We start from the raw sequence: 27,023 nt of genomic DNA on the forward strand, positions 1-27,023 counted from the left end.
AAGCAGACCGACTAACTGTTTGACTGACTTAATAAGTGTATCAATGAACATCATCATATTTATATTCATATCATCATCTTGCATGTGATGGAGACAAATATGCTGTGCCCAAGCGGATGGCTCATGGACCCTTCAATCATGCCACAATCTATTAAGCAACATAATGCAACTAGCTGACAAGTAAAAAATGCAAAGTGTGGAGCACAGGTCAACGTTCTGTATATAATTATCACTGTCATAGTCATGTGGATGATCGGTCTAGGGAATATAAAGCTAAAATTCATATAGATCAATGGAAACACACTGCATCTCAAAATTCGAAGACCAACCAGTGCTGTAACCAAGTATTTTTCAATGCAGGTATACAGTCATTGGGCCGATGTCTACGCCCAATGCCCCCAACCCATCACCTGGTACAGTACATAGTACATACTATAACCCTGTACCCACTAACATTCCCAACAGTAAACATACAGTTCAGCATTCCAATGTACAGCAACACAGATACATGGTCTAGAATACCAATTTTACAGAGAACATTAGTGCAGAACATGTGACGGCTATCTTGCATGTACAAGTGACTGACATGACACTGACATGACAGTATAAGACTGAATGTGCTTGTTGAAGGGGCCACTTGCAGCAACATATCTCAGTGCCTTTCCTGTTGCTAGATGCAGCCATGACAATCAATTAGCTTTCAGACAAAAACCAACTGTGCGGACTGCTTGCTGGCTTTTCTCTCCCCAGGCACTGAATTCCATGGCTTGTTAGTGTGTGCAATCGTCCCGTATCGATGAAGAACCGAGCCTGTGAGGTACGGCTGACGATGCAATGTGGCCTCCCCCCGGATATTTATGATCGTTGTGCAGTACTGTAAGTCATAAATAATTAAATTGTCAAGTATATCTGCACAGATGTTCAATTTGTCTTTGTAAGAATTAGAGCACTCAAAATTCCATATACCTTTATATTTCTTGAAATGGATTTATTGTTTCCTACAATTATCTAACTTCTCTGTTGGACAATGGTTCCCATTGAAAGTAAGTGTGCTGTCAGGCTACCTTATTAGCTGCTTCCCTGTTGCCTTGATTTTGCCAGGTAATATATCTACTGTAGTAATGAGGCAATGGAATGCCATTGTGTTCACATTACAACAAGCCACACTTCTGATAAACTTAGTGGGAGAATAGAGGACAAGTTTTCAAACATTTGTTAGAACTTATTTCAAACACGTTTTGGCACAGGCGTGTTCAACCAGCTGGTGCTTTGGGGCTGTGAAGGAAGGGAAAGGCTGAGAAGGATATGACTCACTTAAGATCTTTCACAGGACAAATATCAGGGAAAGGATAAAACAAAGGTGACAAGCAAAAGTGACAACCCCAAACATATTGCTAAAACAGCAAAGTTGTTTTTCAGGGCCAGAAAGTATAATGTTTTTGACTTGCCAAGTCAATCACCCGTCCTGAATCCAAATGAACATGCGTTTCACTTGCTGAAGACAAGACCTGAAGGCAAAATTCCCCAGAAACAGATAGGAAGTGAAGATGGCTGTGCAGCAGCAGCAGCAGAGCATCATGGGGCAGCCTGTAGCGTAGTGGTTAAGGTACATGACTGGGACCCGCACGGTCGGAGGTGTAGCCACAATACGATCTGCACAGCCGGTGGGCCCTTGAGCAAGGCCCTTAACCCTGCATTTCTCCAGGGGAGGATTGTCTCCTCCTTAGTCTAATCAAATGTACGTCGCTCTGGATAGGAGCTAAATGCCATTAACGTAATGTAATGTAATGTAATGTCTGGTGATTGGCAGAGTTCATACAGTCATCGCATTTGCAACCAAATACTACATTTAATGACTTCACTTCAGATTAACTTATCCCATTAGAAAGGGGAGGGGGAAATTCCTACATGGATGTAAATACCTGCAAAGTAAAGCTGACAGTCTGCCTTCATATTTGTTGTTTCATTTTAAATCCAAAGTGCTATGGCACACAGCCAAAACAACCAAAAATACTGGCCCAATACTTACTACTAACACTGTCTCAATTATCCACTCAGTGAGCACTTCATTGGATGTTTATTAGACTTACTTTTTAGACTTTGGCTGCTGTAGCCTATCCACTAAGAGGTTTGACGTGTTGTGTGTTCATACATGCTCTTCTGCATACCACCACTTGTAATGCGTAGTCATTTGCGTTACTGTCACTTTCTTCTCAACTTCAACCAGTCTGGCCCTTCTCCACTGACCTCTCTCATTAACAAGGCGTTTATGCCCACAGAACTTCTGTTCACTGGATGTTTTTAGTTTTTCGCACCATTCTCTGCAAACTCTAGGGACTGTTGTGCATGGAAATCCCAGGAGATCAGCAGTTTTTGAGATATTCAAACAAGCCTGTGGCATCAATCATTCAACGGTCAAAGTTACTTAGATCTGCCACATGATTGGCTGATTACATATTTGCAATAACAAGCTTGTGTGCAGGTCTACCTAATAAAAAGATCACCGAGTGTGTACTGTCAAAAAAATTACTTTGCAAAATAATATTCAGGTTTAGAAGTTGTTATGCTTCCAAATGACCTTATATTGGTCCCATTGCTCTGGGCTGATTCAATCTCACATAAGCAGTGAATTTAATCACAGAAAAGACTATAAGTTAATATACTGTAAAATGCTCAGCGTTATATTAACTCATGTACATGTGGTCCCTATTGGATTACATATACTATAAACTCTATTTGACTTAACACTGGACATTTTACTGTGAAATGCAAAAATAACAAACAAAGAGAAGGATTCTGTTTTCACAGAATGATGGCAGTGCTACTGTGAAAGAGTAGGTTTCATGTGGGCTGCAGTTTCTGATGATGGAACTGCTTGTAGGATGGTGGTATGTGCTCAATCATGATTCAAGTTTCTGCTTTGTATGGTGGCCAAGGCGCTACTCAGATACTGTATGTGTTCCTATAAATGTTTAACAACTTGGAATGCAAACTCCCCAAGGTTCGTATTCCACAGCTTGTTGTGCACCCAAAACTGCTTGTGTATTACAGACTGGAGTTTTACTGGAAATCTTATGGTTCACTCTACATTGTATTTGGTTTTGTATTGTCATTTGTACATGATGTAAAGTGCTGTAAGGTAATTTCACCAATTATATACGAAGTCGTTTTTTAACCGTGTTTTCAATAATCTCCTAATGTGCAAACGAGTGCCCAATAAGCTCTCTACTGATTAGCCGCTGATGCTGTTTTCCTGCCAAATCTGTTGAATTTTGAGCAATCTCTAATTGGACAGCAGGGGAGGAAGGAAGCATAATAAAAACTAACAGATACCTGGAAACCTAGAATAACCAAAGAAGAAGAACAACAACAACGACAACTCTTAATACAATGATGAAAAAGAAGGGGCGGCAGGTTGGCATTCAAATAACTAAGGGTCAATATTGGGAAAGTGATGCAGTTCCTGCTTGTACTCACTCCACGGAAAGCCAAACCAATTCAGGCTAATCTTTTTCTCTCATCTTCATATTTTGTGACACAGCAGTCAGATGAAAACTTAAATGTCAAAAGTATCAATCAGCCAGAAGACAGTTGGTCCCATGTTGGGCCGGCGCAGCTTGGAGGCTGCTTCCTTACTCTCTCGCTGCCTACCATCCTGATTGACGTAGATAGAAACATACTTGTTTTTCAGGCCCCCAAACTCCATAGCTACTCTGTTGTTCATTTATACAGCCTGATAGGTCCTTGAATAATTAAAACTAGCTCAGGACACATGGGACTCAAACCCTTAAACCAAGTGAAATACATTGCTACCAACAGCAATGTATTCACAGAACACCAAATCTCCTTGTGAAAAATCGAGACGAGTTGGTTCAAGTTTAGTGACAATTTAACACTTATAGAGTACATTTTACATGAATGGCATTTGGCAGATGCTCTTATCCAGAGTGACGTACAGTTGATTAGACTAAGCAGGAGACAATCCTCCCCTGGAGCAATGCAGGGTTAAGGGCCTTGCTCAAGGGCCCAATGGCTGTGTGGATCTTATTGTGGCTACACTGGGGATTGAACCACTGAACTTGTGGGTCCCAGTAATGTACCTTAACCCCACTACGCTACAGGCCGCCCCTATTTTACTCTGATAAAACACATTTGAGCCATATCGGGGACTCACAAACATTATATCAGTATTGCTGAATTAACACTGAAAATTTGACTGTGCACTGAGACTGAGAATAGCTGATGTGTATGTGGGTATGACAGATTAATACAAAGAAGACATAACTCATTTTGAGATGGGCACCATTGCAGCAGGGCTCAGATTTTTTTACAAGATGACCTTAAAAGGACCTGTAAAATACCTGCGGTCATGGTGGGATTATACAACCTTTGATTGACTGATATAACATCCGTTGTGTAAAATGCTGTTGGGCTCTGATAGGTGGCCAGGATGAGTGATGGCGCAAGCTTCTGTCCACTATCCACCGCCTCTGTCACATCACTCGCCTCCAGGTTCTGTGTGCTCTGCCAAAGTTGGTGCTACGCTCATCTTAAGCCTTATGCCTATTCAGAAACAACAGTCTGAGTTGCAGTCAGTCCCCTCGTTTTCAATCTCAGCCTATCCCTTCACTGCGTTTGGCCTGGGCAGACGTCCTAGTGAGAGGGCTCAGGGAAATCCCACTAACTGACGGCGGAGGTAAACACATAGCAACAAGACACATGCAACGCAGATAAGTCAACGCGTTAGCTGTTTTCGCTAACGTGCTTGCGATACGCAGTTGGGGGCCACTAGAGGATCGCATGATCATCGCCCGTACATCACCTCTTCTCCCAGGGTTCAGTTCGCCATGGCGACAGTCGTTATGGAGACTAATTGGCAGCGATTCCCCCCCTACCCCCCAGCCCATGGGAGATGAGGTGGAGGCTGTGTCTCTGTGCTTGTTGATGGAGCCACACTGTGGCACACAGTACAGCATGGGGCAGCTCTGTCTGCCTCTCTGACCCCTTCATCCATCACCTGTCCACCTGCACTAATTACTGTGTCTGCGCTCCCCCGGGACCTCCCCTCCTCCTTTATTTGCTCCTCTCTGCACTCTGTCTGGGTTTCTTGTCTTTTCCATCCTTTCCCTTATTAATCTCCTTGGCTCTCCCTTTCTCTTCAACTGTCCAGCTTTTAAACAACCACTTTTACGTCTGACTTTCCCCCCAACATCCTCTCTATACAAGAGTTTAGTTTTTCTGGACTGTGGTAAAAAAAAAATAACTCTTTGGCCCTCCCTTTGGCCCGATCAGTTCTTAACCCCCCAACCAACATAAACAAAACCTTTTTTTGGAATGTTGGTCAGTTCACTCCACTGTGCTGTGGTCAAGTATAAATCTCCCAGGCACACCATCATTCTTCCCCTGCTCCCTTTCTTCAACAGGCCTGCTATTAAACTTACAGTAGTTCCCAAGAGTGGAGCAGCAGATTCCCCCCGAAAAAAGGACTGTGCCAGCATATACACCAAGTGAGCACTTAATTAGGTATTCATTAGAACTGTGTTTTAGACTTATTGGTCTTCTGCTGCTGTAGCCTGTCCCCCTTCTCCTCTGACGTCTCTCAATAACAAGGTGTCTTTGCCTACAAACTACTGCTCACTGCACCAACAATCATTCCACAGTCAAAGTCACATAGATCACATTTCTTCCCCATTCTGACATTTGGTCTGAAAAACAGCTGAACCTCTTGATCATGTCTCCATGCCTTTAATGCATTTAGTTGCTGCCACATGATTGGATGATTAAATATTGCATTCACAAGCTGGTGTACAGGTCCACCTAATAAAGTGCTCACTGAGTGTATGAGACCCTCACAGCAAAATATTCTGTGTTAAATCAACTCTAAAGCACATTTAAACTCTGATAGAGTACATCTAATCATTGTTGCACTCATAAACCAGTGCTAATACAATTTTTTGCTCTGCATTTGTATGGCTGTAGAAATGAAAGCACTCTTGAATCTAAGTTCAACTTAAATGACAGTATATTTTAATTCCATACATGTACAGTATGTATATATGCATCACACAATAATTAACAACTGACATTTTACTGTGGGATATTCACCCTTCCAGGCTACTACTATAGGCGAAAGTTCAAATGTAAATACATAATTCTAATACAGGCTTTCCCCAACATGCTGAATCGAGCATAGCATACAGATGAACATGTAAATCCTACTTTCCCCTCTACACACACACACACACACATACACACACATGCACATGCCCTTTATATAATGGGACCTTATGCACGTTCATAACAGAATTTCGCATTTCACATTATTCAACATCTTTTAAAAAACTGTCATTAAATCACAAACACTGTATCATAAATCCGGCAGTTTTAAGTCGGCAGATCCGACTTCTTGGATCGAAAATCAACAAAAAATATCATGGATCGAAAATCGCACAAAATAAATGTCTATCTGGTGTTTGTAATCCGGATCAACATTTACTGAGACACAGAATTATATATATATTTTTAATGCCATTGAACAGAAAAGTATGGAATGAATAAAGAAAGTCAGGAGAAAATGACAAGAGAAAAAGAGTACAAGAAGAGCCTTAATGGTCGAGGATGGAGAGGCGGGGTTATGCTGCGTTTATAGGTGAGTACATAAAGATTCTCCAACTGATAAATCTGTCACAGCGTTTAGGTCAGTCGCCATCTGAACGGAGGAGATAAAACTGCAGAAGAAACCTATCATGGGCCGTGGCTGGGGTTTCAGCAGCACCACTCCTTCTATCAATAACTCCCCTGCAGGGACTGGCCCAGATTGCAAAAGGAAAAAATCGCTTATCCTCTCTGTGGCTGGGATTAAAACTAAATTGTTACTGACCCCGCTACTCCCAAATTGTAGGAGGTGGCTGGTTGCGTGGATTCTTGCAGGGTTTCTTGTCAGATGTTTCTTTAGAACTGCATACTGAGTTCAAACAGAGATTTACAGTAGTGGGTAAAAATTATATTCACCTTGACTCATTGAAGCCCTAAAGAGTAAATCACCTGGGTCTGGGCCTTAGTAATCATCTTTTTTTAAAGTAACAAAGAACAATCCAAAAGGGTTCCCAAACTTTTGCAAAAATAAAAAGCAATCTTACATAAAAATTTGCAGAAAGGTCTGTAATGTTATCTCTGTACTATTTAGAACTCAGGTTTGCTTTTGATCACACAGATTGCAACAGACATTTAAACCAGGGATGCCAACATTTTTGCACCCTACTGTATAAGAACAGTAGGGCCCAGTGGAACCAAAATATACCTTTGTACTGTCGCAAAATATCATTTTAAAAATTGACATACCATGTTAGTCACAATCTGGCAATCTGTCTGTCGTGGTCACTGAACTTCTTTCTCAAATGTGTAGGGGAGACTGGGACTGGTTGGCTCACGGATTGGTTGGAACACAGCTATTTTCTGGTCCTTTGAAAGTCACAGACACAAAAATGTAAAATCAAAATGTTTGTTTTCTTGAACTTTCTTAAACTGCACTAATTTTTCATGTAAAAACATCAGAAAAATCATTAACTTTTTTGTAAGGTAAGCATTTCAGTTTTGTAGCATCAAAAGTAAAAGATAAATGGTCTTCACACTAAACATATCATAAAACTGTGTTAGATGGAGACATTAAAAATGCCTTACTTCCAGTTAGTCGAGATACAAATCAGCTAGAGATTTGGAAGTCTGTGATGACTGATGTTGTAGCCGGGTAAGAACATAGTTTCACAGAGGAGGGTCCCAATGTGAGTGGAGTTAGTTGCACATGCATTATTCATATATTAAACATGATTAAATATAATTCAATACAAATCCATGTGCCTGTGTGTTGTGAGTGGGGCTCTGAGCACAATATTGTGGTTACAGTCCCGTCAGTCACGCACAGACACAAAAGCACACATGGACACAGACACAAAGTCCATAGGCCTGATCTTGCACACAGGTTTACACACACATCCATAAAGAAACACACACACACACACACATCCATAAAGAAACACACACACACAAACCCATAAAGAAACACACACACACACATCCATAAAGAAACACACACACGCATGCACACACACACATCCATAAAGAAACACACACACACATCCATAAAGAAACACACGCATGCACGCACGCACACATACACACACACATCCATAAAGAAACACACACACACACCCATAAAGAAACACACACACACACACACACACACACATCCATAAAGAAACACACACACACAGATCCATAAAGAAACACACACACGCACACACACACATCCATAAAGAAACACACACACACACATCTATAAAGAAACACGCACACACATCCATAAAGAAACACGCACACACATCCATAAAGAAACACACGCACGCACACATACACACACACATCCATAAAGAAACACACACACACCAATAAAGAAACACACACACACACATCCATAAAGAAACACACACACACACACAAACACACAGGAAAGAGAATGGAAAAAAGAGGAGAGAATAGTAAGCCTATAGGTGTGGCATTTCTACTGAGGAACTGGTGAACAATATTTTGTTTCAAATCTATTTTACATTATATGTATTATGAATTTTAAATAGTATATGTATATTACATTTATATTACCATACTGAGTATTTCTGGCTATTATTTGAATCATGTTGAAAATTGTTTAATGGCTTCATTGTGCCGACCAACCCCATAACGTGTGCCAAACAAACCAGTGTTGGAGACGGTTGGCACAAGTGCGCAACATTAATTTAATCATTAGTCACGTAATTTTGCTAAACATTTGTGGACATTAACAGGCATGTATTTATAACTGAGACATTACGCCTTCATTTGCTACTGGTTCGTATTCTAACTCAAATTACAGCAATGAAATACGGCAAATAGTGAAAAGTGCGCCAACCATCCCGGAACTCCCTTACTGGCTACATAAATACTGAATACGTAGGCATACAAGAATGTGCAATTACAAGAATACACTACTACTACTTTAAAGGTATCATCCACAATAGGCTGTCATTTTAAGATAAAAATGATTGTGAAAAATATCAGATTATACTGTCAAATACGGATAACTGTAGCCAACAGCAGTAGCCGAACAACACGGAGCACCTTAAACGCAGTAGCTGTAGTCACGAGAGAGAGAGAGAGAGAGAGAGAGAGAGAGAGAGAGAGAGAGAGATGCTGCAGTTGGCACTGTAGTTGGGACAGCAGTTGGTTGGTATTTGAACTCATACGAAAAGAAAATAGAAAGCTTTTTCTTATAGGCTCATTTTAATATCACAGTCGTTTTCTTTTTCATATTGGAGCTGGAATGACTGAAGCCAGCACTTCTAATTGGCTGTTTCCCTCGTTGATTTATTATGATTCTGTAGGCTGTCTGTTAATAAACGGCAACAATGAAAACAAACGTGACAGGATTGATCGCTAAAGGATCTCTCTGAGGGCTAGCTGAGCGCCGCCTGGTCATTTTGATTATTTGCTCTTACAGGAATTCTAATTCAACTCAGCCAGAAGCCAATAGCCAATACGAACAGACACTGTCAAACAAACAAGTTCAGCTAACTGTCGAAAAGCCGAAGGGACTAAGACGATAGTGACATCTCGGAGAACCAGCAAAAACTAATGTTGGTTAACCCAGCGAGAACATCCAGTAGGCAGTCCCATTGTCCATTTTTATAATCATCGGACCTCCAGTAAAGCGGAAGCCAGGTAGGCTACCGTTTCTACCCTTGTATCAGTCAAAACAGAGAGGTGCGAAGACCCGTAGACGGAGGGGGAAGAGAGACAGAAGCAAACACAGCGAAAGCAACATTCCTGCTTCACTCCAGTTACCGTCGTCACTCCACAAAATCACGAAATGACAGAAGTGTTGCCTGGAAGCACGCAGAATTAAGGAGACGGAAAACCGAGAACGATCCAGACTACTTATTGACGTTTCTGATTCCTCATAGTTGTGCTGGCACCCGCTTGTTTTTATAAGCTAAAGAACATAAGTATCCTTCAGTAAACAATGCGTATCCTGGAGATATGGGGATGATAAATACAGCCAATCTTCAAGGAAGAGATAATTTGACCAGTTTACGACAGATGGGAATTTGAACACGGAAGGATTTGTGTACGCTTATTTTCATTACTACTGACAGTCTCGTTGCATTTAAATCAATGTTATAAACTCCTGCGCTGTTATACTCACTTGATTTGAAATAATCTGCATCCTAAAAAGCGCTAGCGATTTCAGTGAACATGTCGTGGATTTCACTAACCGAAAACCTAATTGAGGAGTATTTTCTGATTTAGTTGCTATGCCAAGAACCGGATGGTGGGCAATGTGGGTCAGTTTGGATTGAGCGGAACAGCAAGATGCTTCCATGAAAAGACAACGGCACGCGCGTGTGTGAGAGTGTGTATGCATTTTCTTTCTTAGCGGGATAAAGCTAACCCAAAGGTTCAGAAAATAGACGTTAATGCCTCCAGTCGTTCCTTTGGGAATACATTCGGATTCTTGGATTTTATTTTAGGCCCGGGACTTCGTGGACTTGCATTGTAATATGCAACCAGTCAGTATCTTCAAAACAACAATAGTCTCAAAGGGAATCAAGTCGGAGAGCACAAGAATAAAATAAAGACAATTGCCTGAATTAATACGGGGAATTATACCAGCCCCATAAAAAATGAGACGCACGCTTTAACAGGAATACTAGATTTTATGACCGTCAGAGCACGACAGAAGAAATACATCTTCAACATGTTTAAACGAGGTAAGTGAGAAACGTCTGTATTAAATAATTACGCTTTAAAGTGTAGTACCGTCAACGTTTGTACTTTGGCTAAAGAAAAAAAGAAGAAGAAGGATTTCTTATCACGATGACAGGTTCAAGATGCTACCCCTTATCGCAGCAGCTGAGCTGAGATATAGGATACTTGGAAATTAAATTAAAGCATTCAATAAATAAAAGTCGGCAGTGCTGTTTTTATGGGTTAGTGAAATGTTATGCGCTTTGGTCGTTGGTTGTTTTACGCTTAGGATTGTTCAACGAAGCACTTCATCCACACGAATAAAATATTTATCCATATCACGTAATATTATTCTTAAAAATATACGCCTGGTGCCGCACTGCAGTTTATCAATGTATTTTTGGCCGATATTGCTTATCAAGATTACGCACTGTAGTCCATGTATACTTAACCGTAACTTCGCGAGGGGATGGAGCGGGACAGGCGCGAGGAACACGCTCCAAGGGAGTGTATTTCTATACACAAGGGAGTGGGCGGCCAGAAGGAAGAAGAGTGTATAGAAAAAGAGGAAGAGGTTGTATAAAAGTCTGAATACAACGGATATTTACAGACATTTTTGATTTATTTATCAGAGCTAAAGCGTTTTCCTCTTGTTGTTGTCATCATAATAAGGTCAAGGTGCCTGGGAACAAAATACGGTTAGAATTAAGTATGCAATTAAGATCAATTTACGCAGATGAAAACATGTTTTTAGTAGGTGGAAAAATTGTTGTTATTAGTAGTAGTAATGTTGTAAAATTAGTGCAAATTACTTGATACCTCATTTCGTTGAATTATATTTTTCATTATATATTTTATTATGTTTATTTTATTATATTACATATCATTAGCTACGGACCAGTTCTTCTCCAAAATGGCTGCAAGGTGAAAGGTAAACTCATTACATGACATTTTGGATAGCCTGCCTAATACTCGATTTATAAACTATATCAGAACCATGACAATTACTGCATACTGCCACTTGTTTATTGCCTTTTATGTTCCATAGAACATGAGTCTCATTTGGATTGAAGTCCTCGGGTTGCCATTTGATTCGCTAAAATCTGCATGTCTCATCATGAATTCAAAAAGCACAGAGCATGGAAGCAGACATTTCGTGACCATTTTCTGATACCAAAGTAAACGATACAAGTTCAATCGTAGATTGCAGACCTTCACCCCTTTTATTTAACCTTGACCTCTAGTGGCAAAAATAGTTACTGCACCCCTTCAAGGATGACAGCCTGACACTGCCATACCCCGAGTGAAAAGGGTAACTTGATAAAAGGGGACTGCGGGGAAGAAGTATAATTTTATCAGTTAGACATTGTAGGCATAGATACAAATAACAATCTACTGCAAGGATACCATGATACATTCACAGCTGCTTAGAAGACTGAGTCTGTTAAAATGACCGGACTCTGTCAGATTTTCTCACTTATAAAATGCGAGGGTGACCCAGTGATACTGTTCAATACTGTCCAATATTGATAATCTTCAAATCTTTTTTCTTAATTGGATTAAAAATCTAAATTTGACTGTCAATAGCTTTCTAGCATTTTATTGAAAAAAGCTGCACATTTTTGTTGCTTTGGATTTGTGCCTTCCTAATCACAGACAAAAAGGGTAAAATAAATGCTTTTTGATATTTTGATCACAATTGCGCTCAGTAATCTATATCAGTAAACTATCAGGTTACCTTTAAGTGAGAGATATAGTCATAGTGAACTAAATAACATCCAGCAGGTAGTCATCATGGCTTAAAGCATCATGCTTGGACGTAATTGAACATAATATTGTAACCCCAACATATTAAGCAGTAAAGTATATTTTGTCATGCAGATAATTAGATATGCAAGTTGTCCCATACAAAAATGGAATTGTATTCAATATATCAAAATTAAATATATCATTAAGATCAGGTCAGACTTGCAACAGTTCACAATATATGTGTACATTTACAAATTATTGCTGATTTAAAATATTCAGATATATTCTTTAATATTCTCTATATTTTCCACACAGGTCACAAATGTACAATATAATGCAGTACATTCTGAGTTTGTTACTGCTTTGTTAATTTTTTATCTTGACATAGAAATGTGTGGATCAAATTTTGCTGTGCAGAGGTAAACTGAACACGAATGGCGGCCATATTTGGGCTGAATGGCCGGTTCTCGTCATTAAGTTATGTTAGATGCAAATAAAATCAGTCATATGCAAATGCAAGAGAGATATGCACATTTATCTCTTATATTATTCATATTTGGCCTTGCACCTGTCAGAAAGACTGCCAATCCATTGGGATACATTTTATATAAAGACTCGTTAATCTTGATACATATAAAAGTGACTCAGTATTGGGTTTAGAAATGGGGTTTTTCAGTTTTCCATTTCTCTGCAGTAAGCTTGACAATATTCATTAGAGGCTCGGTATATAAGGAATATAGTCATTTGAAGTGGCCCATGTTGATTAAGAGACTCAATTGAAGCAAATTTAATTTGTGATTTCACATTCACAGATTGCCATAATTGACATTGAGTATTTAAAGTGTTTAAACAGTTGACTGTGTTAGTTCCATCCATATCTACCCTGACTGATACAGATAGGAGATGAGATAGTGGGGATCTGTTGCAAGAAAACTATTGACCAGTTATTGATTTCCCCAAAATAGAAATGGGATATTTTACCTGAAACGAGAATTACATTTGTGTGTCATCTACATTTTCTATTATGGGACATAATTATTCAAAAAGACCTTCACCATTAACAAAAACATCACACATTTGATTGGCTTGCCTTACCTGGCCACTGTTCCTGGCTGAATATTCTATGGAATAAATTGGTCATAAAGGACAGAATCAGTATTTTCAGCCCCTGAGAAGAAGTAGAATTAGCAGCTACTCTGGTAGCTATAATCAAGTAATCAAACACAATACTATTATAATTAGGACAGTAGAAAAGTTCAGCTTTGTTAAGTGTCTGTCAGCCCTACAGAGTACATTATACTGTGATATTATGCATTATGTCTCTATTAAAAGCTTAATCACAGACAGGGGTTACAAATGAGCTCTGGGTAGAAGCCCTATATGTAGTGCATCTAGTGCTTGTTTTCAACCTGTTACAATATTCAGCTGCTGAAATGACCACATTGCCCTTGACAAGTAAACAAATACATCAAATAAAATAGGCTCATATAAATAGTTAAAGGTTATTTAACACTGCAAATTTACTTTGTGTATTTGTATGGCTGTAGAAGTCAAAACATACATTGATCTATGCCTGATGAAACGTATATTTGGATTAATTCCATGCGTGTAGCATACAATAGGCAAGCTATTTGTTATGCTGTCTTCAAGACACGATGAATGTCATTTGTTTAGATGCCTCAAAACATGTTTTTAAATGAGCTGTCAGTCTAAGTCATGTATAAAACTCCTTACTGGTTCAGCATTGCCTGATCAGCATTGCATTTTCAATGTCAGCAATGCTGGCTGTGCCGTCCACTGCATGCAGAGTCTCACATAGCAGTAAAATAATAATCACTGACAGTTTCTTCTTTCTTTTCACATCAATAAAGGGAACCAGTATTATCAGTGCATGCATGCGTAATCATCCCAAAGATGCTGGACTGTACTTTGAATACTAACAGGAAAATATGAAAATAAGTTTCCTGCTTGGAAATAAAACATTCCATATTTAACGGTAAATCCAAGCAATGTATTTCTGATGTCATATCCTGTCAATCAGCGGTGTCCATTAGGCTAATATGAGTCAGAGGTGTGTCTTTGATTCCAGTCACATCGCTCAACAAAGCCGCATCATTTCCTGTTCTCCCAGAATATACTGACCGAGCACTAAATGCAGCCAAGTAAAAGACACACACTCGACCGTACCGTGAAAGATTGCACATAGCACGTTCACCATTCATTTGACATACTGCTCATTTCAATCTTGGATCTTTGGTAACCTCATTTTCACTTGCTGTGGCTGAAGTGATGTTTGTTTTTCTTTGCTTGAACGACTGGACTGAAATACTATGCAAGTGTACGAGGGCAGTGTACTGCTATGGTTTTATATCCAGTCTGCTGGCCCCTAATTTCCAGCCAGTGCACTGAACCCGCCCGCCCCCCCCCTTTCTTTTTAACTTGTTAATGGGAAGTGCTGAGAAAACCATAACAATCAGAGGGGATTTGAAAGACTGCAGCTGCACTGTCTTAAGGGAAATAAAGCACAAACCTTGGGCTGCTCCTTTCCCAGTCAGCTGCAAGTTAGTTTGTTTTAAAAAAATTTGTTCTTACAAATGATCCAAGTGCTAGAATTTGGACGGCCATCGCATTTCTGAGTGTTCTGCAATGTGTGCCTGATCGCATCCTGGAGCTCTACCCGACAGCATATGGTGTGTGAGATGTGCTGTCTGTGATGCAATCATCTGGAAGACTTCACAACCCACATAGGAATTGTTAAAAGTGTTTTTAATGGCATATCTTTACCAGTTATGTATTAGTGCTGCGTGGAGGGACTGTGTGGGCTGGCTGGAGGAACATTATGCTTATGTTGATGGGTCATTAAGTGTCTGCATGTCATTACTTCCATGTCCTGTCTGTGTACATGTGTCTGCGCCTATGTATGCATGACTGCTCCGGCACGGTCTTTAATCAATACGAACACCCTGTGCACCATATTGGGTTTGCATATTTGTGAGAGATTGACAGCAAAAAAATGTTAAAGGCAAAGAGATAGAGAGGCTATCATTGATATGCCTTCCTCTGGTCACTGTGTGTGAGTGCCTGAAAAACGCATCATTGCAGTACTCAGCGGTGAAGACCTGAATCCCTGTGGTCTTCCGGGCCAAACCGGGTCAAGCTTGGGGTCAGCTGAAATCCATGCTGAGCCCACCACACTGGAGACGCAGGGACCAAGGTCTTCAGTAGCCGCCCGGCTTCGCGTTAGAGCGGGGTCATCCCCCCCCCCGCTGTATTTGCAAAACCTGTGGTGACCTTCGTCACCGCGTCCGCCCTTCGGGAGAGCGAGGGCTCGCATGAGATATTTCTTACATAGCGAGATGCGAAATTGAATCCGCTATGCAGAACTGTCAGCGCGAAACTTCTGCTGGTGTAGTGTTTACGGAAACGTAATTATGAGAGCGCCAGAAGACATTCGCTTGAGATTGCTGGGAGGCAGAAACGGGAGACACTGCAAATTTTATACTTGTTCGGTGACACCCTTATTTCCCCCCACCTAAAGAAAGCAGTGGCATTCTGTTACAAAAAGAGAGAGAGCATTATGTGGCTGTATGCACCACTCCGAATCTTCCATTATGTATGTTTGTCATAGGGGTCATGCGGACTAGTTTACTGGGATAGTAGAAGACAATGGAACGTTTCTTCCAGAAGTAAATAAATACACACATAACTATGTCTGGGAAAAGGATTTTTTACATTTGTTTAGCCATCTTGAAAATTGAAAAAAGGGTTTTACTGATGGGACTGGGACCACAATGAACTCAGGGGAGGAAGCACACATACCATAGTCTTCCTCATAAGATCTCCACGCACCTGCAACTCAATGTGCTTTTGTCAAATAGCATGAAAAATCAATGCTTTCTGTATCAGACATCAGAATAACTGATTTTGCCACCGATGTGTCTTGCACAAGCTATTTTCTACACAGAATATCTGGTCACATGCTGCAGTAATAATCTGAATACAAGTAGCTGAAGCTATTGATTGCTGGTTTGTCTTCTGTTTTGAGTGCTACTCATGCATTCGATGTCAGGCCTCTTTCTGGTCAGTAATAGCAATTGTTGTTTCATCGTATACAATTTTCTTGCTTACCCTGGTATAAAATCCAGCTTGAAATAGCAGCTACCAGCTGTTTCAAAACATAGCTTGAGCTGGTCAAATCATGTTGAGTATGGTCCCACTGGTCTCTCAGCTGTTTGAAAACCTAGCTTGAGCTGTTTTTTTCAGCATGGTACATTTTCATTATGCCTTTAACAGTAGAAACCCAAAATACACATAACATTTTCAAGATAATGCCTCTAGCTTGTTGATTGTTTATACTTTCTACTTGACATATTTCGGTACCGAAGGACCCATTTACGATTATCTACTTATTTCTCAGAGGTATGCCAGGTAGCGCCGACAGTTGGCTGGTGGCGCGATCGCGAGGCATGATTGGCATTTTTCTGTGTTAACGCATCCCCATGCGCAGCAGCAAGAGGCTTGTTGGACAGTCCTGCTGCCATTTAGATCCTACATTTGAAATGACAGAGATCCCCTGCAGTGATGCCCCTGTCATTCCAAGCTGAATGTTAATGTTGTATCCTTTCCGCAAATTAATTGTCACCAGTGCGGTATGCAATCTATGGAAGGAATGGTAAACGGTAACGGTAAATGGTAAAATGGTAAACGGAAACGATAGGAACTTGTCCGACGAGCGGAACGTAAAAGGAACGCAGCTTTACTCCTGTTTGGTGTTGTAATTAGTTTGGGGGAAATTATTTGATTCATTTTTATGTTGTTGTTGTTGTTTAAACACAGTTCATTATGAAAAAAAGCACACTTTGTTTTAATATTCAGGGTATTAATAGCCGGCTGTGCTAGGAGATCCCTGCTGTGCTGTAGCCGTTGTAATACAAAGCTGTCAGGAGTATAGCCATGGTCTCTGGGAGTTGGACAGTTTATTTGTTCTTGATTACAACTTTGCCAATGGAACGGTACGTGGGCCGGGGGGTAGGGGGCCTGGGGCGTGAGCTGACGGACTCGTACATCAGCTGCTCTGTGGCCTAGGGGGGGTGGGGGTGGGAGAGGGATGGGTTGTTGAGCCCCCTCCAGCACATTATACAGTAGCATGAAGAAGAATTGTGCCCGTTTGTTTCTCAGTTTCTTCCTGCTGTGTCTGTCTGTGAGTAAAGCTAGAACAGGAAATTAGCACAGTGGAGCCGTTGTCCCCAAACCGGTGCCTTAACCAGATTCCAGTTTCCACGCTTACCTGACATAGGGGTCCTGGCCAATAGTCAAACAATAGTTAAACCGTGCCACTATAGTTATTATTACTGTTGTTATCATTATTATTGCTTTTGTTAATAATAACAATGGTACTAACGATACTACTACTACTACTACTACTACTACTACTACTAATAATAATAATAATAATAATAATAATAATAATGAAATAAAAATAATAATGATCTTCTTCATTCATATCAAGTATATTATAGTGCCTTTCCAGATCTGAAGGACCCGCTATGCTATACAGGATCATGATCATATGGTTGGCTGATTTCTTCATCCATTTGTGACGCAGAGTATTGAGAAGTGACAATATGGAATATGAACAGTTAACAGCCAGGTTCAGAGAGACTAATAATTGCATTCCATTGGTGACATTTCTCGATATAATCCGCTGAAAGATTGTTTTGACGAATGAGTGTTGGTCGCGAGTTCATTCTTTTTATCGATGCCCATGTTGATGCAGTATCACAAGGCTTTTGATTGATGCTATTGTAATTGAGAACTTATCTGTAACGGTCAGTTTTACTGATAAATTCTTGTCAGGTCTGAAGAGTGCAACGTGCTGGAAGTAAAGCGGGGGGAGGAGAGAATAATATTGGCTCAAGCTAAACAATATACAGTATAAACCGCTGACTGATTGCTTGAATTGACTGAACCTGCCTGCCGGAAAAATGGAAAGGGCAACTTGAGAAATGGGGTGGTTGGGGACGCTATTTCAACTTGTAATACATATACATTGTGTGCGTGCGTGTGTGTGTGTGTGTGTGTGTGTACTGTATGTGTGTATTTCTGTGCACGTGTACAGTTTAAACAGCAGATAGAAGCCGAATGCATGAATCCTTATATCTCAGTTGACGTATTGCAGTAATACTCCCACGTCAGAAATATAAAATAACTTTTGCGGACCAACGTGGCTTCAGGCAGCTTTGACAAATCCTCACAGAGAAAACAGACAAAAAACAACAACAAAAAAACAAAACATTTTCAGTCATTGGCTGAGCTTGTTCCATTTTTGTTGCCAAGGCTCGGAGAATAGTTTGCCGTTTATCCAACTCCCCATATGAACAAGGATTTTGAAGAATCTCTTCTGAATCCGCAACTACGTCAGCTGTTTGCTTGGTAGAGCCGCCTGTGTGATCCACCCGGGTCTGCGATCAGGGACGTGTCATACTGGCGACCACAGGAGAGATACAAGGCCCTTCTCTGCGGACAACAAACCCCTCACAATGAAAGCGTGCATGTGGCAGGATTCTGGCCGGCAGGTGCAACATTTGTACACACAATACCATGACGGTTTTCAAAAGCCCTGCAAATGCAGCCACAGTGGAAACCAGGGGTACTCGAGACTGCAAGCATCACAACGGGTCATTACTGTTCCCAAACCTTGTTGAATCCGCTTTGTGGAGCATAGGCACAGGATTGTGCTTGCAGAGATATACCAGTTGCACAAAAATATGAATCAGTTGGAGTATTTTTTTGTTTTTTTTAAGCCAGCTTTAAAAACCCCATTAGATGAAAAATATCATTAAAATAAAAATTAACATTTTTATATGTTTGTATAAGACTTCAAAAAACACATTTAATGCGTATATGCAGTATGTATTTTTATACCTTTTAGCCACTGTCAATCAGACAAGCTTCCACTGGTCACTGACATAATTATATACTGCTATGAATCATGGTTCATTAGCAAGCCATCTTGTCAGAAGTGGGTCGCCGAACACCATTCCCAGTGATATGAATTTGCAGGTATCAACAGGATTACATTATTATGCTAATGATTTTGCACAGCTGAAAATGGGGGTAATCAACACAAAAAAAGCACTTTCTGTAAAATGGTAAAACATATACGGATCTAAATACCACAAAATAAAAGCTGATAGTCTCTACTTTTTCATCTTCATATTTTGATCTCATAACAAAATGCCTTATGTATGTATATAGTGAAAATAAGAATTATAATTATACCGTACCCATATTTTGGAAGGCACTGTGTACTGTCTGTTTGGTCTAATCGTCCTCCATATAATGTGGCAACAGGACATAGTTGGGCAATCTATATAGGTTTACTATTCTTGGAACTATGTGTAAATGTCAGGGCCACAAAAAGAAATGCAATTGAACAGATGCTAGCAAGAGTCCATATCTGGATGGTGAAATTTGAACTGCAAATACTGCCTATAATAACAGCAACCATATCACAGGCACTCATTATGCAGAATGTATATATTTGTACCAAACCATGTTTTTTATGACTGCATAAATTGTTTCCAAAAAAAAAAAAAAAAAAAAAATACTGGCCTATCTTTGCCAATGTACTTTATAGGTAATATTTCAGGATTATATTTTAAAAACCATTACTCTGTATTCACTGGTTTAAGTCAAGGTCAGCATTAGAAATGTAAAGATTATCACTAATAATCCAGAATAGCATAAAAATATCTCAATATTACACACCACTCCATGTCCATTCTGTTGTCACTTAGTAACTAATGCACAGTCTTACTCAGTCACTCACACTTACAAAATCACACTCTAACATCCTCACTCACACTGGCACTCAAACAATCACACACCCACTAACTCACTCACACACATACCCACTCCCTCTCTCACTCAAGTATGATTTCCACTGATATCTTACCGTAAATGCTGTATATGCAAGGCTGTCTTTTTCCAGATACCTTACAGGGCATCACTGTTAACAACTGTGGCATACAAACCCCAAACAGGCAAGCAGAATAAAATCCTACAGAATTTCAGTTCCTTGCTATAAAAGTAATACCTACAATATCTATCGCAGGTTAGTGTGAAATGTGCAGGTTAATCTAGTAAGAGTAGGAAAAAAAATCACTTACTCAACATAGGTGTTAGGCTCCAATCTGCAAGGTAAGTAGTGCATTAAAAGCCAAGTACTCAAGGCCTGGATTCCTCCTTTATGCCTACCTCTTTCTGCTCTAGAAGTGAGAGATTCTGTCATTCTCACTTTCATTCCTGTCACATACTTGAGAAGGGGGGAGGGGGGTAAGGAATGATGGCTAGATATACACAATTGAGAGCACTGCAAGAGTTCTGTCCTAGATAGCAGTGATGTAAAGGTGTCTTGTGCAGTGCCTTGAGAACATTGTCACATGTCTTTCTTGGCTAGAATAAAGGTTACTTACAAACGGCACATCTATCTTTTAATTAGAATGGCAGAAAAAGGCTAATAATAGGCTCATTTCACAGTGTGGGTGTCCCCGAGCACTGCCGCGAGGCTAGTGGTGACCTTTTACGCTGAATTGGTTAGCATTAGCATTTGGACGTGGGTAAACAGATCCTGTGTTTGATGTTATGAGCAGGAAGTGGAGTACCCGCGGTCTTCATGCTAAAGCGGCGGGTACGATCGGTGTTATATGGACACATACATATGAATCATCCCGCCGATGATCCCATATCGTGTACCAGCCTGTTCTTCGCGTGGGCGCTTATCTTTCCCTCCTTTTTTGCATGCACGTCGTACAGGTCCGGTGATAAAGATGTGAAAACAAGGCTGGAAAAGGCGGAGAGGGAAGATTGTTTTGATCAATTATTCATGTCCAATTACAGTACATGACTAATCGTAGTGTAAAGGTCAGAGCGGTGTGAACTCCGCCGGTGGGGCCAGGCTGGAGGTACGGGGGGAGAGCCACGGCAGCCGGTTCAGTTCCGCGACAGCAGTAACGGCACATCCAAGCGCCGTTAGCGGCGCGTTATTGTTGTGTCTACTTAACAAAAAAAACCTTATTCAGCGACGGAAAGTGCTTACATCGTACGCATTTGGTACCTGCTGCTGGAATAATTGCTGTAAAATGTCATTTTAAACAGTTGGCCGCATTATAAATGCCACCCAGGATTCCAAACTCGTGCCACTCAAGGTTAATTTGTTAATCTAACTACTGCATTGGGACCTGCTTGTGCTGAAACTGTAATCCCCCATGTAGAACTCTGTAAGGTGTGTGCTTAGGACTGTTCAAAATGGCAGTGTGCATTATTGTTGATTATTTCCACCAGCATAACAGACTTTGAGTCCATTCCAACACCAAGTGTTCACTTCCCTGCTGAAAAAAACAGCTTAAGCCAGGTTTTGAAACAGCTGGTAGCTGGTTGACTGGTTAGACCAGCTCAAGCTATGTTTTGAAACAGCTGGTATTTCAAGGTGGTCATAGCTGGATTTTACACCAGGGCTGCCCCTCAAACCACCCATACTTGGCTGCTGCTGGCATCACAAGAAAGAAGCGCTTGCAGATTCTTTCTTGTTGCCTGCACACTGTTTATATAATGAAACGAGCTCGCCTCAAAGCTACCGTCCGTGTCAGCTCACAATCCACACGGGCTTCTGACAGGTGCTTTGCAATTACTGATTGCTGGAACCATACTTGAATTTGTTCATTCCAGTTTAGCTGGCAGCAAGGAACTCGCATTTAATTAGCATTTGAGCAAACGACAATATGTTTTTGTCTGAAATGTGTTTAAATACGTTTGATTGAGGAAACCAAGGAGGGGTTTTATGTTACGCAATTAACCACGTGGGTATTTGAGAGATGACGTTTCCTCCGGCCCGTGTGTCGCTCTGTGGGCCCCGGGGCAGAGTGTTCAGAGCCGCTCAGATCGGCCTACACCGGGGCCCGCGCGCGGACAGCCCCGGTTCGGGAAACGCCATTCATTACGAAACGATTTGCGGTCCTCAGATACATTCTCTGTACTTCCCCCGCACCCGTCCCCAGTTCCACTTTTGGAATGCTTTTGGAGTTTTGTTTATAGCTTTGTCGGCACACACCAGCAATAAAACTTCCGGTTCCTATTTCATACTACTGCCACTATAAGCGTTAGGCCCACTTTGGCCGTTTTACAGCTTTATATTGGTGAGTGGCAGGAAATCTGGCTCAAGGGCGCGTTTCATAAACATACCGGTTGTGTAAAAGTCCTAGAACTGTTTCAGATCACAGCGCAGCGTCTCCAATTTGGGTTTGCTGATGTATAAAGGCAATGCACTAAAAGTATATGAAAAAATACTGTTTTAAGAATGGCCATCTTCAAATACTACTGCTGCAATATGAGGTAGAGTGAAAGAAAAACTATACATACTCTAGAGTGCAGTCCATAAGCATTTGGGACAGTGACACATTTTTTGTTGTTTTGGCTCTGTACTCCAGCACATTGGAAATGAAAATGTAGGCTAAATACTGCATGAGGTTAAAGTGTATACCGTCAGCTTTCATTTGAGGGTATTTACATTCACAATTGGGTAAACTGTGTAGCCACTAATAGAGGAAACAACAGAAAAATGTAGCACGATGCTTCATAGGAAGTGTGGTCAGGCATCCATTATGTCTCTCATGCGCATCCTTGTTCTGCAGCCTTCCATACAAACTCTGGATGCATCCTGATGCCTTCTGGCTATCCCCATGTCTTTATCTCGTCTTCAGTGCACACATTTGTCTCCAATTCAAATTCACGTGACAGTTAATTCAAAACAGCACTATCATACTGCAGCAAGATTCTCTCTCTCATCTCAGACTGTTTCATACTGTCTTACACCTGCTCCCACTGTCTCTCACTCTCTGTCTCTCACTCTCTCACACTCTCTCACGCTCTCTCTCTCACTCTCTCACACTCTCTCACAATCTCTCACACTCTCTCACTCTCTCACTCACAATCTCTCACACTCTCTCACTCTCACTCTCTCACTCTCTCGCTTTCACACACTCTCACTCTCTCTCACTCACACTCTCACTCTCACACTCTCTCACACTCTCTCACTCTCTGTCTCACTCTCTGTCTCACTCTCTCACAGTATCACACTCTCACATTTCTCTCTCTCTCACTCTCACACTCTCACTCTCTCATATTTTCTCACTTTCTCTCACTCTCTCTCACTCTCTCCGTGTGCCCAAAGCCCATTTTCTTAATTTTTTTGTCTGAAAATGGTTCCCCATTTTCAAGCAGATATCCTCCTGGGGTTGTTCCTGATTAAAACGCTCTGGCGGAAGCTGTTAATTGGTGAAAGGGAAGAGGTATTGTTATCTTTTGAAGGAGTAATAGTCTTAGTGGTAGCATCACTTTCACCCTCTAATACTCTCCTCTCTTCTTCCCATCTTTTCAATTCACCACCCCCTCCTTCCCTTTGCTGCCAGTAATGAGACATGATCTTGTGACAGCGAGATCTGAATTGAATTTCTCTAATAGCCAGTGCCCCTGTGTTCTGGCGAGTGTTATCTGTGCTCTCGCCGCTGTAGCAGCGCGACAGGTCGCGGTGAGGAGACGCCGGGGTTTGGGAAACTGAGCCGTCCAGAGCTTTGTGGGGATTAGCGTGACTCACTGAGTAATGTGCGGCGGATAGCTGGCTCCTGCGGACCATTCCCGCGCCCTTTAAAACCACCATTTGATGCAAATGGCTCCCTTCGAAGAGATGGCCCGCTGGTCAGACGATTGGGCCGCTGTGGACATCGGTTTAGCTAGATGATTTGTGTTTTTTTTTTTTTTAGCCCTGGATGGAGCAGGTGTGAGAGATTGTGATTGGATTTCTGCCGGGAGATAGCGAGGCACGCTTATTTTACGCATATCATGGCATGCGTAGGATTGTGAAGCTGGGTATGGAGCTGTGGCCGCAGATCTTCAGCGTTTGAGGGATTGACGGGGAGCGGCAGGCAGACACAGTGTCTGAGAGGGGCCAAGAGCGCACGGTCGCCGTGCGGCCCTTAGAATACTGATGAAGGAATTTGTGCCTAATTCTTTTTTCCACCCTTCGATCGTATTCTTTTTAAAATCAATGGCGGTGGTATTTACCGCGCGGTTCGCTGTGCCATGGTCTGGGAAGGCTGTTTATCATATGAAAAGTGTATGATTGGCAGTATTGATTTTGGCATGGACACAATCTCTCCTCTGTAGGGCTTCAATGGCTTCAGTCTTCTCACCCATTCAGGGTACGAACATGGGTGACATTAACAAAGAAATGTTGTACAGGACTTACAGGATTGTAGAACGAAGGTTAATCATATTGGACATGCAACCAAATTGAGATTGAGCGAGTTTAAATGTCTGTTCGACATTTCCACTGAGAAAGGTCCTCAAGCAAACTAGCCTTAGATGATGTTTAACTACATAAACATATGATCTCTAAACTGTTAGATTTATATGTTATGCTGAATCGCGCCATCTGCTAAATGGACAAATACTAATTTGTTATTCTAAGTCAAACAAAACCAACATTTCTTGCTATTTCCACACTGCTGGTGGAGTCAACTTGATCCACACAGAGCTCCTTGAATTTGTTCCGTGTTTTGTTGCTGAGAAAAGGGGGTGTTCAGCCAGCTTCCGGATGCCTCTGAAGTCCCCTTTTCCGCCACGTTTGAGTAAGAGCTCCCCACCACACACCGCCGACTTCCAGAGCACAGTGGCCACAATTGAAGTACCAGGTGCTGCTTTGTCCGCTGAAGATAAGGGTGTTAATTGCTGTAGCCCTTTCGCTCACAACACTGATTCAGATTTGCGTTCCACTGTAGGACACAGTGCTACCTGGCTTGTCAGGCACCCCGTTGCTTGAGCTGGATGAAAGAATGAGAACATGGCCAACGTACCTGAGCCATGCAGCAGGGGGTCCTCCAGCGGACAGGACGCTTTGCATTTCCATTTCCCATGAGCCCTACTGGTCGCGTAGAGGTGAGGGGTACAAAGCAGCCTCTTTCAGGTGCCTGGAACAGGGCGACGTCATTTGCATTTTGCACATCGCCACCATTTTCCCTTAATGAGCACAAGTATAAAGTATAAAGCCGTGGCTCTTGGTTCTTGCTCTAGATGTTCCAAGCTTACTTTGAATCCAAACCTGCGGGAAGACTAAAAAGTCAACTGGGCACCAACCCTGCTGCGCACTTGGCAAATCGAGACGTTTCACATATAGCTTTCATTATCTCAGCGTAACGTTTTTTTTTTCCATTCCCCCTACAAAAAGAAGGTCCTGCAGGTTAAAACAACGTACTAAAGGATTCGCTCAATTCTGCTGCCACATCCTAAAGTTGCGTAAATGAGGGCCTCCCATGGGACGTCTCTTTGAAGAGTCCAGCTGGAGTTTGGTTGAGGCAGAGGAGCAGTGTGCCTCTGGCTGGATTTAATGCTGAGGGTGCACAGAGTGTCCAAACGGTAGTTTTTTCATTTTTAATCTCGCAGGGCAGCGCAGCAGATTTACTGCCACTGCCAGAGGTTCCGCAAGGAGATGCTGTTTCTTGTTTTGCCTTCAATCAACACAAAGAAAAAAAGCACAAAATAATAACAGATAATAGATAGATTTACTATGGTGTGCAGTTTTATCAGCTCCTGATCTCTCTTTTTCATTGCCAGGGCAGACAGGAAGACCAGAGAGAGATAGATCGAGACAGAGAAAGAGAGGGATATAGATACATATTTCTAGAGTTTTAACATGGCTTGTCCTTAGACGCCTTTGATTTAGGACCCCATTGAAGTTGAGAAAAGGGGGAAGGAATCGCTGTGGTTGATGGCTTTATCCTGGGGCAACACACACACACCCTGGAACCCATTTAAGTTGTTGTGGTTATCTCTGAAGTGATGGTGTTGTTCTCCTGGGTGGAGGAGTGGCACTGCACCGTAACCCAGCTTGGCTTCTCACCTGAAAGCCCTTATGGTTTGGATCTTTTCCCACCGCTGGGCATCGCTTCCAAATCCGTTATGATAGGCTATAATAGAAAGACCTGGAAGGTCAATTTGGTTACACGCAGTACAACATATTGGTTGAGATAAACATGAAATAAAGACTCTTGATTTCTCTTGATGTTAATGTTTGATAACCTTGCTTGCTTGCTCAACTTTAATATTGAATTGGTCTGGACGAGATAAGAAATTATACGGAATTTCATTTCTTTATCCCATAGGAAAAGATTGCATTACTGCAGAATTGCTTCATCCCTTCCCAAATGTACAGTCAATATATTGAAAAAAGACGCTACTGGGGTACGAACCTGACACTTTTTTCATTTTGCTTGTATAGATAGCTGTACTCTCTGTGGATTGCTGTGTGTCTAAGATGATGGATGTCATTTCAGCCTTAGATTAGCTTCAGCTCATCCGCACCGCAGAGAGCATTAGCGACTGATGGGGAGGTGCTGGGTGGTTATAGTAGCAGTGGTCGTGGGCTAACCGGACCAGGAGACCAG

General features: G+C 41.4%; 1 protein-coding gene across 1 annotated transcript in view; it reads left to right on the top strand.

The window, feature by feature from the left end:
* Positions 1-9,498: 9,498 nt before the first annotated feature.
* LOC133133085 (reticulon-4 receptor-like 1) overlaps positions 9,499-27,023 on the top strand; it is a 160,701-nt gene continuing 143,176 nt past the window's right edge. The window contains exon 1 of the mRNA XM_061249067.1: positions 9,499-10,799. Coding sequence (XP_061105051.1) covers positions 10,748-10,799 — 52 coding nt within the window. The 5' untranslated portion in view covers positions 9,499-10,747. The remainder of the gene's footprint in view (positions 10,800-27,023) is intronic.

This window comes from Conger conger, chromosome 7, assembly GCF_963514075.1.
Source record: "Conger conger chromosome 7, fConCon1.1, whole genome shotgun sequence".
Taxonomy (NCBI): Eukaryota; Metazoa; Chordata; class Actinopteri; order Anguilliformes; family Congridae; genus Conger; species Conger conger.